Source organism: Neolamprologus multifasciatus, chromosome 13, assembly GCF_963576455.1.
Source record: "Neolamprologus multifasciatus chromosome 13, fNeoMul1.2, whole genome shotgun sequence".
NCBI classification, from domain to species: domain Eukaryota; kingdom Metazoa; phylum Chordata; class Actinopteri; order Cichliformes; family Cichlidae; genus Neolamprologus; species Neolamprologus multifasciatus.
The window spans coordinates 9669576-9685919 of record NC_140451.1 but is presented as its reverse complement, the minus strand read 5'-3'; the positions used below and the strand labels follow the sequence as shown (position 1 = coordinate 9685919).

Here is a 16344-nt window from a genome sequence, read left to right as displayed (position 1 = left end):
ATTTAGCTGAAACGGGAAGCAGCTGTGGCCAGCGCTGAGCCCCCCTACGCTTGACTAGGACCCAACAGGGGAGGGAGGGCATTTGCATGAGAGGGATAATCTGGCCAACCAACTCTGGCCCTGCCAGAATCCCAGATCTCACTTCCCCTTTCAGCCCTGGACAGAAATACTCCTTCAAGAAGCAGACTAAACCAGAGTGGTGGCTTTAACATGTTCCAACAAGAAGTTTGAAATTACTATTTTTCACACTTTTGCCGGGCTGCGGTTCATTAGTGGAAGACCATAATAGAACATTTACTGCAAACTTTGCAAATGGGAGCGCTGTGTTTACCGGTGTTTCTCAACATGTGCAGATTACATTTGATTGCCTGTCTTGGCATTTCGTCACATGGATTTCACTACTTAGGACTGCAGTTTGATCATGTAAAGATATGTCTCACTAAATGAGCAATGGGGACATAAAGTGCATGTTTGCATGTTCTGCAGAAAGAGAATACTCAGCAGCAGAAATTAACTCATATTATAAAACATAGTATGTTCTTTTACTCTCACATGTATCTACCATTCAGACTGAGAATTTTATATTGAATTGTTACAATGTAAACAGTGCTGCAAGCTGGACAATAAGCAAAAAAGTGTGGTTAAAGAAATCATCATAATTAATAGACATGTGAACAGATTCATATATAGCTAATTAGTGCTAACTAACAGACTACTAAAATGCTACCGTTTCACTCAGCACAAACTTGTTAGATAGTCTGTCTCACACAGCACGCCATAGTATTACTCAGATAACCTATTAAAATACTGTAAAAGGCCACAGCAGCACAGGCAGATCGTAGGGATTCACTTTAATAACTCAAAGCAGTGGATGAGGCCCAGCAAACCCAGATCATCTCTAGCTGCTTGCATCAATACACCTGTCAATGAATATGACCTCAACCGAAGTCAGACAATCCAGGTGAATTAAAAAGTTCACCCAGCTCACTATTACGAGCAGTAAAACTACCCATAGAGGCCAGGCTGCTTTATTAGCAGGCTGTAAATATGTTCTTTAACATTGTAAAGTTGGACATTATAACACGTGAGTCTTTGTGAACTGATGCTTTTGGAGCCAGCCTCAAGTGGCCATTAGTGGAACTGCAGTCTTTGCGGGACTCGATTTTTCCACTCTGGAGACTGCACTGTGGTAAAACAGAGTAAAGAAACCCCCTTTTTCAGTAATAGCCAGCAAACACAGTCTAATTTCATGGTTGGTGGCACAGAATGTTTTTCTTTAAATAAAATATTTGTGACATACAACAGCATGATGTACTCTTTCCTATTAGCCAATCTGAGGGCAGTATGGAATTAGTGGACCCTGCATCAAACAATGCAGACGGTAACTGCACAATATGGATACACTGCAGAAAGAAATGTTGACTAAAACCATTGTATGCTTTCACAAGAACTCTAAATAAATATAGTAATAATTTTACCTGTAATGTTTCTATATTACAAACAACATGAGATTTGATTTCAAATACTGGAATTTTATTCCTATAACTTATTACATTTAAACTTCTACTTGAGCACAGCTTGTGTAGTTCGTCCACAACTGTATATACGTGAACACAGGGAAAAAAGCAACACCAAGTGCTTATACTTATTTCTACCTCAGCTTGAATCCGTATTAAGGATAAAATACGCTTTCAAAATGATTCAGTAAAATGACCTTATTTTCTTCCCTGTAAATGTACTGTGTGATGTGTTTGTTTGTGACCACACTGCCCCAGATGTGACCACTTGCTTCACAGCCACAGTCAAACTGAGCTACAAGCTTACACCATATGGCACAGTTTTCAGTCCATACTCAATGGGCTCTATAGATCCCGTCAGCACCAGAGGAATTCTGCGCATCTGTCCTGGTCCAGCTGTGAGGAGTCCCCGCGATCGGAGAAGCCCACCCGTTGGGGGGGGGGGGGGGGGGGGGGGGGGGGGGTGTGTGTGTGACTACTTTCACTGCTGGCTAACTCAACAAAGTTTCTATGCAGTGGCCAACAACACAAGTGTGAAATATTTATCAGGGACCTGACAAAGAAGATGAAAAATAAATGAAAGCCCTGTTTTCATGGTCTTCCAGATTCTCAAAGATTTCTTGATGAAATTTACATGAGATTTTGTTTCATGTGTGCACAATCTCTAATGGCCCCCTTCAGTGGTAGTGCATGTGTGACCAGTGAGGCATTTAACTTGAAAAACATAATGTTAAAAATCCTCACACTGCTTGCGTGAGGGACGTCTTCACTGAGAAAACAGTTGCAAACACTTTGACCGGGCACAAACTCCATGGATCAGAACTAACACAGAGGCCCTGCAAAAGGGATGTATTGCAGTAACACTGCTGTCTTAATCACTAACAGGAAGACAGGCAAAGTTTTTCTTTTTTTTCTCTTTTTAAACACAAGACCCAGGATACTCTCCGTGTTGCCCAACTTCCGCGGATATGATTAACACATCCAGCCTCAGGAACATTTCAGGACAGTGAGACTTCAGGCAAACCGTGGTTGTGGTGCTCAAACGTGATCACACTGCCCTCTGTGGATCGCATGGGATCGGATATGTCACCACAGCCTAGAGATAAACTTATTGCTTACTGTCACACTCTGAGACAAAAACTTGTGGAGATGTGTGTGTGTGTGTGATATATACATTTATTAGGGACAAAAACAATTTCGACCATGCAGTTAACTGAAAAAGACCAAACAGATGACAAGCATTAAGTCATAATTCGACTGTGAATGTCTATCCTTGATGTGAAATACTAGATGGAATTTAAATGGAAAACAGGGCTTCAACTGGAAAATGGTTTATGTATAATACACACTACCTAACACCGGATCACAAAGCAACAGAACAAAATCAGCCTGACCGGCACAAACACCTGAAAATGACCAAAAAGCTGAACACAGATGGCAAATTCTCTCAGTACAAAGTGGGAACGAGGTAAGGTTTTCTTCATTTTTTCTTCATGTTACGACACCCTGACCTTTACAAGTAGTGTTGAAAAACCTCAAAACAACGGACCACTAGCACAGAGACTAACACATTACACTTACACTCATAAAGAGGCACCTGTTCACCTGTGCAATCTAATATGACTGGACTAAGCTGATACAGAGGCTTAAAATAACTATTTAACTGGTAGCCAATAAAAAGGTCCTTTTCTCTTCTCTAATTCTGTTTTCCTTGTCATTTATGGAAGCCCTGTTTTTCGTAGGCAAACAAATAAAACTGAATTCAGCTCTTCATCACACAGATAAGGCCAACTTCCCATCATAGGGATATTTGGCAATATATGGGGAAAAAACAGAAAGACTGCATTAAAGAGACCCGTCTTATAGTTTTCAGCTTTTTCATGAGACTGTCATTCTTCGTTTTTAGTACTGGGTCCTCCCACTTTGTCGGGTTTGTGCAGAACAAAGAAAGCATTTAACGTCTTTACATTTTCCATTTCTTTCAACACCCAGAACCTGAACGGAGACAAAGAAAAGTTTAACGCCCACATCCAAAGGTTTTATTCCACTCTTCATAGAGCTCCAAGTCCTTTGATGACACACTGGGACGTACAGTCTTCAGGGCTTCGAGGAAGTCACTGTAGATGATGGGTCGCACCTGATCCGCAGTGATGGTGGCGATGTCACTGAGCTGGATGCTGCGTATGGGCCCCAGTGCTGCCTCTCGACACAGCTGGGTCATATCGGCTCCGGAGAAGCCCTCCGTGGCTGTCACCACCCTCTCCACCTCGCTTTCTCCCAGCTGGTTTTTCTCCTGAGCCATGAGGTTTGTCACTATCTGGCGTCGGGCAGTCGCTTCGGGCAGGGGGATGTATAACCGCTTCGCCAGGCGTCGTCGTGCTGCCTCGTCGATCTCCTGGGGCCGGTTGGTGGCACCCACCACCAGGATGCGGTCCTCTGCTGCAGTGGCTGCTCCATCTAGCTGGACCAGAAACTCTGTTTTTATCCTGCGCGAGGAGTCGTGCTCACCGTCCGTCCGCTGGGACAGCAGGGAGTCGATTTCATCGATGAAAATGACAGCAGGCTGGTGGCAGCGGGCAATGGCAAACAGAGCTCGCACCATTTTCTCTCCTTCACCCACCCACTTGGATGTGAGTGATGAGGCGCTGATGCTAAAGAAAGTGGCACCTGATTGACAGGCAATACATTTACCTATCAGAGTTTTTCCAGTTCCCGGGGGTCCAAACAGCAGGATGCCTTTGGGTGGGCCACGGAGTCCAGTAAAGATGTCAGGTCGCAGCATGGGCCAAACCACAATCTCCTTTATGGTAGTCTTGGCGAACTCCAGACCTGCTATGTCGTCCCAGCCCACCGGAGGCCCGTGGTCCATGATCTCACTCATGATCAGCTCGATTATCTTTGGCTCAAAGTTTTTCAGACGCTCGTCCAAGATTTGAGGTTCCTGATTGGAATTACGGCTCGCCACACTTCCCTCCTCTTCCTGTCGTGGAATGGGAGACACAAATTTTGAAAATGCACCTCTAGGCCTGTTGGCGCCCAGAGATTTCTTCACAGTTGCCGCCATCCCAGGGGCCTGACCTCTCTGAGGCTGATGGGAGTGCTTTCGCTGCTGGTCAACGACAAACTGCTCACGAGCTGTTTTGAAGGTGGTAACAGCCCGTGGGTCTGATGACACCTGACTGCCATTTTGCTCCCTGCCAACATCACCTCCGTCTGTGTTGTAAAAATTTTTCCGCTTCGATGTGTTGGAGGTGGGAAAGAAGGAGGACTGATAGTGCTGCGTGACCCCTGCGGGGCCAGGGTTTACATGTGGGAGAGCTGGAGAAGGGCGACTAAACACAGACTGTGGCTGAGCTGGAGGTCGGGAGAATGAGGGTGGATTGACTGAAATCCCTTCGTGACTGCTGGGCCTTTCCACAGAAACATTAGCAGGGATACTGGCTGCGATTTTAACCTCTGATTTAAGTTGCGGTGGTTGCACAGTTTTAAAGGGAGGAGTGAGAGAGCTACCTTTACCCTCTTGCCCCACAGTTATGTTAACGTCAGCTGGTGCCACCACAAAGCTCTCACCTCCTGTCTTTACCTGAATTGTTTTCCGAACGCTGGGCAACTCCAGCACGCTCTCTGCAGTGAGGGATGACTCCCATTTGTCGCTATAGTTCCTCTGACTCCGGGCCAGATGGAGCGCGCTTTCTGCATAGTTGTTGAGCCCTGTGCGCGGGTCGTCCGAGTCCAACACTGCAGCGTAGCGCTCCGAGTAGGTCCTGAGCAGGCTGGCCATGCCGGCCTGAGAGAGCTGGGAGCTTGCCCATGCATACTGAATGGAGAGGATGTGGGCCCGGTAGGCATCGGCCGTCTGTTCAGGTGTACAGCTGCCAGATGAAATGTCAAAGGACCTCTTCTGCCATTCGTCCAGGTGTGCGCCACTCATGCCTGGCCTGCTCCAGCCTGGTGAAGACGAAGGGACAAGAGTTATTAAAAATACATGACCCCAGTAAATGCCAAGGCACAAATCTCCCCAAAACCCATACAGAGAAACGCTGCCACTTAACTACGTTACATAAATAACCATTTATGCAGCAACACTGAGTTATAGTGATTTTGATATAAATGAAAGGAATTAAAAAACAAATAAACACGTGATTTGAATCCAGCTTTAAAAATGGTAGGCCACACTCATTAGCATTGAAACTGAACAGCCTTCATTAAAATCCTTCGCCCATGTCTTTAATACTCTAAATACAACATTTCGTTTTCTCAGACTTAAATAAAACTCCTTCGTCCCCACATAAAGCAACATACAACTGCCTCCCTGAGCATTATCTCCAACAATGAATAGTCAGTGACAAGGCTAAAAGTAATCTAAATCTCTGTATATGTAGCTGAACCACGGAGAGCTGCAGTAAAAACAGGTTATCAGTCTCGATGCACCCAACTAGTCTGAACTGTTATCTGAAAATGCGCCACAACAAACAACAGTATTCATAATGGACGTCACTTACTATTACTGATATCTTGTCAAGAAATTATAAAAAATTTATGAATACACTCGTAACAACTTTTGTAATGCACTTTAACTCGATGTTTACAGTAGCGGTAATTCCCGCCTCTAGTTTGTTCTCCCTCCCGAAACTAGGACTTCCTGTCTCGTTCCAATTCGCTCTCAAAAAATCTACAACTGTGGCCGTCGCATAACTTTTCACCTAATACAGGAAACCAGCGCAAACAAGCAACGATCTTAGTTTTTAAATACATAAAACATTGAATAATGATGACCAGACTCGGACATTAAAGTAAAAGAAAAGAAGCAACTAAGTTTTTTACATATTGGAACGAGACCCATAAGTTGTCACAAGTAGGGAGTGCTCCATTTATCCTCCAGTTCCGCCCAGTCCAGGCTACAAAAGCTAATATACCTCGTTATCAAATTTCACGAAAAGTTTCGTGATTGATGTTAGTTATTTCAAAAAGTAAGAGGAACTTTAATATAAAACGTGGAGCGATTTTTCTTCAGTTTGAAGACTTTTTTCTGCGGACTATGTTGCCAACAGTACACAGGTCTGCTAATTTTAGTGAGGTCTACGACGCCATCTCCTGGCTACAATACGCATATGGCATTGCCGCTTTAGAGGGTTTCATTCTGGGAAATGTAGTTCTCTTGTCATTGAACTTCATCCAGACTTTGAATTAAATCAAAATCGAGTTTAAATGAAGTAGATTTTTTTATACATATCGAATTCATTTTGTGTGAAATTGCTTTAAAAATATAAAATAAACATTTAAACAGATATTATCCTGGACATCACTCTGTGCGTAAACTACACTAACCACAACGGTTGCGCGGTGGTGTTTATGCCGTCGACGGTGGATGACAGGGTTTGCTGCTGATTTTCAGAGAATAAAGCGCACGCCGGCGGTGGGAGAATAGCCCGTGTTTGTGATATTGTGCAGCAAACTATCCACTTAGTTAATGTTTCCGCTTCTTGTGACTTTTGCCTTTGCATTTGAGGACAAATACCGGAAGTGTCTCGTAGATAACTGTTAGCAATTGTCGCAGACCGTTAGCTATAACATTAGCTAATCCGGAGACGGGATGTAAATTTATCCAGACGGGACCAGCCCCAGTAGCCGGTATCAGCAGTCAGTCACTCCCTTGTGTGGTGCTTCTGAAACAACCCTGTGCCGACTTATGTGAAATTGCTTTACGTGGCATGGTGTTTTATATATAATACATATTAGCCACGGAGTGTTAAAATTAATCTTCCGAGCACCAGTTTGAGTTAACTGGGAAGTGTGGAGGGGATATGACTGACTCATCATCATGGCACGGACAGAGGAGATAACCCCAACCGTTCTGTCTGCTGCAGTGCCAACCCGACAGCCGCACAACTAGCCAGACAGCTAAGTTACTCACACACTAAACCGTTTTGATTAAACCTCTTACCCCCTATCGCAGCGGCATTATGAACGCCCCTATGTACACCTTTGTTTCCCGTGACGACAACAGTACTGTTTATGCTGAAGTTTCCAAAATCCTCATCTCAACCGGGCAATGGAAGAGGCTGAAAAGAGACAATCCCAGATTCAACTTGATGCTGGGTGAGCGGAACAGATTACCCTTTGGGCGTTTAGGTAAGTCAAACTTTCTTTCTTGTTTCTTAAGAATTGTTTTCGGGCTATTTTTGGTGTCCACCCTTTCTGGATGAGAAAGCAGCTGTGACTGTGCAGGGCTGCATCCTGTGGAAAGATTGTCTCTCTTATTGAGAGTTTCTGTGCACTGTGCATGCGGATTTATGAACAGACGGTAAAGCATCCTCACTGTGACCTTACAGGCCATGAACCCGGACTGATGCAGCTGGTGAATTACTACCGGGGCGCAGACAAGCTTTGCAGAAAGGCATCCTTGGTCAAGTGTGTGCAAATCTGTCATTCCTGCCATCATTCATGTTACTGACACTGCAGTTTATTACATGACCACTTTCCTTCTGACCCCTTTCTTAAACACTAGGCTAATAAAGACCAGCCCAGAGCTGTCTGACTCCAATAACTGGCTTCCAGAGTCCTACATCATCTATCCCACTAACCTCAACACACCTGTTGCTCCTGCTATGAATGGCATCAGCCATCTGAAGAGCAATCCGAAGACAGATGAGCGGGAAGTTTTCTTGGCTTCCTATAACGCTAAGAAAGAAAGCGCAGAGGGTACAGTGTGGATAGCCAAGTCCTCTGCTGGAGCTAAAGGTGATATCTATATTTAGTATTTAATTGGTTAAAAACAAGACACTAGTTGGAAGCTTCATATATAAATATTTCTGTAAATGTGTGTGTTTGTTTCTTCTTGTTTTCTATTACTACAGGTGCTGGTATTTTGATATCCCACGATGCTAATGAGTTGCTGGACTATATTGACAATCAGGGACAGGTTCATGTTATTCAGAAGTACTTGGAGAAGCCTCTGCTTCTTGAGCCGGGACATCGGAAATTTGACATCAGGCAGGTTTTTTTTTCTTTTTCTTTTTTGCCAAACTTAAAGCCACAGAGAAAGCACTGCTATGTCCCAACTTAACAGCTTAGCTTTATGTTTATGCTATTGCTAGGAGCTGGGTGCTAGTGGACCATCAGTATAACATCTACTTATACCGCGAGGGCGTGCTGCGGACCTCCTCGGAGCCCTACAACAGCTCAGACCTGCAGGACATGACCAGCCACCTGACTAACCACTGCATCCAGAAAGAGCACTCCCAGAACTACGGCCGATACGAGGAGGGGAACGAGATGTTCTTCGACGAGTTCAGGCTGTACCTGCTGAACACTCACAACGTCACGCTGGAGGCCACCATATTACCTCAGATAAAGCAGATCATAAAGTAGGCACCTGTTTTGCTATTGTTTTTATTATTAGTTCTTAGATAAAAAGCAGAGCTTAGCTTTTTTATGCCACACTAAAAGGCAAAATATTATTATTTTTTTAAAAATTAGAAATCCGACATAATGCCTCTCCGTGAATTGCTACCTTATCGTGGTGGAGGGGTTTGTGTGTCCCAGGGATCCCAGGGGCTATGTTTTCTGGGGGCTTTTGCCCCCTGTTAGGGTCTCCCATGGTAAATTGGTCCTGGGTGAGGGACCAGACAAAGAGCGATTCAGAAGACCCTTATGAAGAAAACATCGAGGGAACAGTTTACCCTGCCTAGGGTTACCGGGGCCCCGCCCTGGAGCCAGGCCCGGGGAGGGTGCCTGAGGGAAATTGGGTTAAGGCTGCCAGCCATGCCAGCGCCATCTTACCCTTCCGACCATACATACATATTCCTGTTTTCCTCCTGAATCCTGCTAGTTTTTACCTCTTTAACACATGACACATCACCTGACCAAGCTACAATTTAAGTTAAAGCACACTCTATCAGCTCAGTAATATGATGATTGAGTCCATGTGAGAGTAATTGTCCAGAGAATTCATAGAGAGGGTGGGTATCATGTGTCCTACCTCTTTAGTGCTCCAGTCTGAGAGCTCTCTTGTCCAAACTGCACAGAGTATTCCTAGCTGAGAACATGTCTGGTGTGGACTTTCTCTTGTGCTACAACGTGCGAAATAGGAACTTTGAACAATTCCTGGACCTGATCCTCCCAACATTATCATGGGGGTTTATGTTTTCACTCTCGCTTATCTACTCCTTGCTTGTTACCCTTCTTTTGTCCTGTGTGAATAAACACAGCTTTAAACATATGCTGTGGTTTTGTACAGGAAAAGGAAGATTGTGGTTTTTAGCAGAACCTCTTTTCGTAACTGGATGACTAACCTAACCTGGATGACTGAGAACCTTCACAGACATACTCTTTTCGTAACTGTTTTTTTTAACAGATATACGAGTGGTTTTACACCACTTTGCATATAATTATTGGTGATTATTAATTTGTGAATCTCTTCCAAAGCATGTCTTTGTTCTTTCTTCATCCACTCACCCCTAACTGGTTGCAGCAGATGGCCGCCCCTCCCTGAGCCTGGTTCTGCTGGAGGTTTCTTCCTGTTAAAAGGGAGTTTTTCCTTCCCACCTTTGCCACGTGCTTGCTCATAGGGGGTCATCTGATTGGTCGGGTTTTCTTTGTATTATTGAAAGGCCATATAGCGCCCAATTACAACTCTTAAAAACTGTCGGTGTGCGATTAAACCTCATATACTGGTGTTAATAACAGTAGTATACAACCATTACTGTTGTGAAAACATGACTGATGTTTGGCAAAGGCTGGCTGCTCTCATCACTCAAAGAGACTTTGTTATAAAAGGATGATCGGTGATGATTTTGGGTGTCTGGTTTCACAGGAGCTGTCTGACATGCATCGAGTCCGCAATCAGCACCAAGCACCTGTCCTACCAGAGTTTCCAGCTTTTTGGATTTGATTTCATGGTGGACGCGAACTTCAAAGTGTGGCTCATTGAAATCAACGGCGCGCCAGCCTGTGCACAGTCAGTACCTTCCATGTTACGTGTCCTTTAGCAATATTTTTCCATCTAAAATATAACAAACTTCACATTTGTTTAAAATTTGAAATGTTTATTATTATTTTTATTATTGTTATTATTTATCCTTTCCTAATGCAGGAAACTATATCCAGAGTTATGTCAAGGCATTGTGGACGTGGCCATTTCCAGTGTCTTCACCCTAAACAGCGGCGACTCCTCATCTGCGTCCTCTTCACCTTACTCGTCCTCCCCATCTTCTTCCTCCCTGTTCACCACCAACTCCTGTTCCTCTCCCAAACTGAGAGCACCTCTCCACGTGGGTCCTTTCACTCGCCTGTAAGCACAAATATGCCCCCTCCCTTTTTCTTCTGTGCTAGAAGCTTCTTCCATCCCCCTCATCCTCATTGCAAGCTGCTGAGCCGCTCCTTCGTACTTTTGCACACGTTGGCCCAAGGGAGACTTTCTCTTTAGGGACTTGAACTGAACAGCAGGAAAGATCCGTGCGCTCCTGATTATGCATATTTTGAATGCGAGGATGGCAATGAACTGGTCAGTAAATGTTCTCAGAGTTTCTGAACGATGACGGGCATCCCCAAGCAGATTGGTCGAAGTGGTGAAAGTCGCAGAGACGCTCCAACTGAGACTGTAGTGCCTTACATTTCCAACCACTCTCCCTTAAAAAAAGCCTGCCAGTTAGCTTGCTCTGTTACAGTAACCTGTACTCGTTCTTTAAGCTTTTGCACTGTTGCTCACTAAAATCACAATTAGTCCACAAGAAAATAGCATAAAACAAGGCATTTGACATTTTAGTGAGCTTATGGAAGTTTGAGTGCTGTTTAATCATTGGACACTTCTTGTTTTTTTGTTTTTTGTTTTTAATCACTTTTTATAACTGACTTACAAACAAGTTTGTTTGAAAAATATTAGAAATGATCAAGAAGCTCTAGAGACTGAAGGATGAAGGCTCTGGTGTGTTACGCTAACACTATTTGTCTGATTGAGCGAAAGGATGGCCTTGAAACTGAACATTCCTCCTGACTTGACCATGTGGACACTACATCAGGGCAGCTGGGTGGCATAAGTGAGCAGGGAGACTGTGCTTCAGCTGTAAACCCAGGAGCGAGTCTGCTACAGGGACCTCTCAGTGGCGAAAAGGGAAAAATCCTCGTCAGTTATTCTGTAATCAATTTGTTTTATGTGATCTGAAGAGAGCATGTTTGTGTGAAAGCATGTAGCATACAAGCCCTAACCCACAGCTCTGTTTGCTGTAAAGAACTCTGTGTTTTCTCTCTGATAGACTGTTATTGTAAAGTGTAAAGTGGGTTTTTGTTATTGAACTGGTGAAGTGAGCGTAGAGTAGCTTGTACAGATTTTCTTACTGCTTCTTAAACATGTTTAACGACCCCATTAAAGGACACTTGGAAAAGATAGCAAAGCTGATAAAATGCTTGTTTCCCCGTGTGTTGAAAAACACACTGTGGTGAGCATTACCACATCGTCATTACCAAAGAAAAGTCAGCGGTGTTAAGGAAGTCCCAATACTCAGTGGTTAATTTCATAATAACCTGGACTTGTTTCGCTTTGTGGGGTCTTTAAATATTTGACCTTTTCATTCGAACTAAATCTTTGTGAGTAGACAAGATTTTAGAGGTGTTCCCGTCCAAGGCGACTTGTGTCAAATCTGTTTTGTGTTACTGCTCGTTAGAAATTGTCAGATTGTTCAGTTGTTGTCTTTTATTAGATTGAAATAGTTGACAGTTGCACATTCATGTGTTTCTAGGGGCTCGTTTGATTCCCTTAAAAAAAGGAAAAGAAACAAAAACACCCTTTTGTTGAAATATGTGAGGTTTTGTGTCCCAATAATTAAGGTGAATCATCAAAATATTTCTTTCTTTTTTTTACTGTGTTTACAAGAAGACTCGAGAATGAAGGATGTGTAAGAGACTGAAGTTAATACAAAGAGAAAACAAAATCTTAGTATTGTTTTTAAATCTGTAGGGACATTTCCATCAAAGGGAAGGGTTCCTTAGAGGGAACTGTATATTGTTTTGTTTTTTTTTTTTAAAGGCGTTTAAATGCACCTTTATTTCATTTTCTAATGAAATTTGCCTCTTTCATTAGAAAACCTCATTGATGTCATTTCCTCTTACTTAGAGTTTTTTTGCACATGTGACTCATTTTCTCATGTTTTTCCTTGTGTGTTTTATATCTCTACTTTCTCATCTTTACCAAAGATAATCCTGCTGCATTTTCAGTGTTACACCTTTTGTAGTGAACAGATTATTGTCACAGACCTGACACGAAAGCAAGTATCATGATCAGAGGAATGTGTGCTGTTTTTTTTTCTTGTTTTTTGTTGTTGTTGTTGTTGAGTTATGATTTATTGGAAATCTGCATGAACGTTTGTCTTTATCAGAGACATTATTATTAGAATAAAACATGTTACTGCTTCTGTCATGCAAACATTTCTGCACATCCATATGTTGGGCTGCATGTCTGATGTGCATTTCAGGCTTCTGAGCAACACTGAAGAAGATGAGGGAAGCAGAGTGGTCTGTGAACGTAGCTTGCAGATGAGCTACAGAGCGTTCAGAAATGACCCAGACCTTTGGTAGGTGGATGGTGAAATAATACGACACTAATAAAAGTTCAGTTTTTGTTTCTAAATTTTGCCTCTCTGCTGTGAGACTGGTTATTAACTAATGTTTTTTTGATTTGTCTTTGAACGCCTCGCAGATTAGTTAAAAAGAGAAAGTGTCTAATCCATTTGTTAGGTGTGGCTTCTTTTATCGTGGGAAAAGTCCACATGAGTAGGTTATCATGCAGATAAACCACACACCCGCACGTAGTTATCTTATATTTCTTCCTTCTTTTATTACTCATGGTTTTCTTCTGAAATTTGGCTTCTCTCTGATATAATTTCACCTCATTTGCCCCCAGGAGGTGTACCCACATGATCTTAAACAGGGACATTCAACCAGCTTTGCATGAAGAAATTCCTTTTAAACTAGTTAACCAGGAAATGAAACAAGAAATTATTAAAATTTTATCTAATAATCTTAGCCAAGATAGCAGCGAAAGAACTGATGTGTGGCACAGCTGCATCATCTGTCCGTTGTTTTGTTCTAACCCACTGAGATATCTGTATGGTCATGTGATCTTAGATGCTCTATAAACATACAATACATACATACAAACACAAACTTATGTGGGGTTACTTTTACTAAAAAAATCACTATCCACAATGTGAAAAGACACAACGAGGGAAATAATTATTTGATCCCCTGATTGAATTTGCAAGATTGCTTACTTCTTTGGAAGTGAGCAATCTTTTAGACTAGTTTCATTTTGATGGAGAGAGACAGAATATCAACCAAACTTCCAAGGAAAAAGATGACATGAATGTTATAAATTGGTCTGCATGTCACTGAGTGAACTCAAGTATTTGATCCCCAAAGCAGAACATGACTTTGTGGCGAAATCTTTGTTGGCAACCACCAACAGCGCCAAGCAGTAAGACATTTCTTATAGTTGGTCACCAGGTTTGGCCACATCTCAGGAGGGATTTTGGGCCACTCTTCTTCAGAGAAACTCAGAATCATTTTGGTTTCTTGGCTGCTGCTTCGCAACTCACAGCTTCAGCTCCCTCCACAAATTCTCTTTAGGACTGAGGTCTGAAGACAACTCCATGATCAGAGAGAAAGGAGGAGCTCTGCACACTTACTTGTATGTCTTGATACTTGCGTATTTTTATGATTTAACATAAAACCACTGAAACATCCTGTAGTCTGTTGCACATCTGTAGTCACAGAAATCACAGCCTCAGTATTTACACTGTTTCGACCACAAACCTTGGTCCAAACCTTCTCCTGGACATCCAGCTGAGGTGAAATTGGAGCCCACATTAATTCCTTTTATGTGAACATTTCTGTGATCCTGCATTCACCATCCCACGAGCTTCCTTCCAAGGATGTTGAATGTGAAAAATGCTAACAGTTCACTTAATTATCCAAATTTCACACAAACTAGCACTTTAACTGCTCTTAAAAAAACAACTCAATGTCCTTGTCCAGTTTAGAGCTGGGGCTTTGTAACAAACAGAAAGAGTGGGACAGACTGGATTGTCCCATGACTGAGACATCAGCCAGCAAAGACGGGCATGGAGAAGACACCTAGAAACAGAGCTGCAATCACTCATTTTATGGTGTGTTCTTCATGCATAGATGGGCTTCAGACTCACAGATGGGTCAGCCTATTATTCACGTTTCAACTGAAGGAGGAAGAAGAACACCAAACCAGGGAGTTTCCAGATGTTGTGATGGCCTGTTCTTTCGTTTCTGCGGTACAGAAAGGTAACTTACAGGCCAGTCAGGCAAGCAGACCATCGCATTGCCACATGTTCTCAAGTTGTGACTTGAGATCTCTCTGAAGGAATTTTTCCTCTTTTTTTCTTGTACGTATATCAAAGTTTATTACATGGGAAGGCAATGAAGTCACTGCCTGTATCAGATATACAAAAAAGACTTGTCACATAAGTAATGTCGTCAGCGCGAGGTGTGGAGAGAATTACTTGTATGGACTGTGTGTGTAAAAGTAAAAGAGTAACATCAGAATCACAATGACATCATTGCGTGTGTTTTGAATCTCTACCTGTTTCATCTGGGTCTTCTTCCTGCACAGTCATCTCAACTCTACCACGGGCTCCCAGATGACTGATTGATTCCCCTATTAAAAGCAATATTAAAACATCACAAATTTAAGTGTGTGATCTTTTACCGTTATTATAAAAATGGTATTGCTTACCGAACCAGCAGTAACACTAGAGACAGCACGAAGCACTGTATGTATATGACTCATAAGCTGCTTTTCAGCAGTTTCCATTAAAAAAAACAAAACTTTCCATAATTACAAGTTTATTCTTCAGTAACTGAATGACGTTGTGAGGGGGAACACAAACCCCACAACAAAACACTTTAATTAGTGTTAAGCGTGTTAACCTGTCGCGTTTTTACTGTCACTAATGTCAGGTCATTATTGCTGAAAGATAATGTTGTTAACGGCTTTCTAAACTGTTTCCAGATACGTCACGTGTAGGCACTGCACTAAGCCTGCATGAACGAGAGCACCTCTCGCCGGGTGCGGTGGCGCGCGCCTGTAATCCAAGCTACCGGGAGGCTGAGGCTGGCGCATCGTTTGAGCTCAGGAGCTCTGAGCTGCAGCGGACTATGCCGATCGGGTGTCCGCACTAAGTTCGGCATTGATATGGTGCTCCTGGGGGAGCTCGGGACCACCAGGTCGCCTAAGGAGGGGTGCACCGGCCCAGGTCGGAAACGGAGCAGGTCAAAGCCCCCGTGCCGCTCAGTAGTGGGATCGCGCCTGTGAATAGACGCTGTAGTGCAGCCTGAGTAATACAGCGGGACCCAGTCTTTTTACACTCTTTCTCCTCTCCACAGAAATATACACACTCACACATTACGTTTTTACAACTTATAACACCGTCAACACAGTTTCTTTCTCCGTCCTTTCCATTAAAAAAACACTGCTGTTTGTTGGTCCCACAGCGCCTCCACCTGGAGAAGAGTAGCAATTACATCACCCATTGCAACTTTACAGAAACGGTTCACCAATGCGTTTTTTCTTCTTTCTACAAGCTTAAATTGGCTAAACGAAATGGATGGATGTAGATGGATTGTTACACATCTGTCCAAACTAACAGAATTGAAGTTTTTTTCTTTGAAATATTTTTTTAAAGAAGGAAAAATCAAGAGACTATGAAAACTAAGTCACATTTACTTAAACTGCTTTTCTTGACTTCATAATAAATTTTACTGCAGTGCACATCACATGTACAAACATCATTTTGACTTTATT

At 42.9% G+C, this 16344-nt stretch overlaps 2 protein-coding genes and 1 non-coding gene across 3 annotated transcripts; 2 read left to right on the top strand and 1 right to left on the bottom strand.

Annotated features, from left to right (window-relative positions):
* Positions 1-1983: 1983 nt before the first annotated feature.
* fignl1 (fidgetin-like 1) lies at positions 1984-6621 on the bottom strand. Its single transcript, XM_085182730.1, has 2 exons — positions 6020-6621; positions 1984-5465 (listed from the first exon to the last, which is right to left on the bottom strand). Exon 2 carries the CDS (start codon positions 5446-5448, stop codon positions 3535-3537), a length of 1914 nt encoding a protein of 637 aa, XP_085038856.1. The 5' UTR covers positions 5449-5465; positions 6020-6621; the 3' UTR covers positions 1984-3534.
* A 230-nt stretch (positions 6622-6851) lies between these two features.
* On the top strand, positions 6852-15882 carry ttl (tubulin tyrosine ligase). The gene is made up of 7 exons (XM_085182737.1): positions 6852-7649; positions 7850-7928; positions 8026-8258; positions 8375-8510; positions 8615-8884; positions 10333-10476; positions 10612-15882. Exons 1-7 carry the CDS (start codon positions 7481-7483, stop codon positions 10811-10813), a joined length of 1233 nt encoding a protein of 410 aa, XP_085038863.1. The 5' UTR covers positions 6852-7480; the 3' UTR covers positions 10814-15882.
* On the top strand, positions 15605-15903 carry LOC146505026 (signal recognition particle RNA). The gene has a single exon (XR_014877799.1).
* Positions 15904-16344: the final 441 nt, after the last annotated feature.

Excerpts from the sequence above, each read along its gene's own strand:
- fignl1 (XM_085182730.1), bottom strand. The coding sequence starts at position 5,448 with ATGAGTGGCGCACACCTGGACGAATGGCAGAAGAGGTCCTTTGACATT.
- ttl (XM_085182737.1), top strand. The coding sequence starts at position 7,481 with ATGAACGCCCCTATGTACACCTTTGTTTCCCGTGACGACAACAGTACT. Across the intron at positions 7,650-7,849 it reads ATTACCCTTTGGGCGTTTAG|GCCATGAACCCGGACTGATG; the intron begins GTAAGTCAAACT and ends GTGACCTTACAG. Across the intron at positions 8,259-8,374 it reads GTCCTCTGCTGGAGCTAAAG|GTGCTGGTATTTTGATATCC; the intron begins GTGATATCTATA and ends CTATTACTACAG.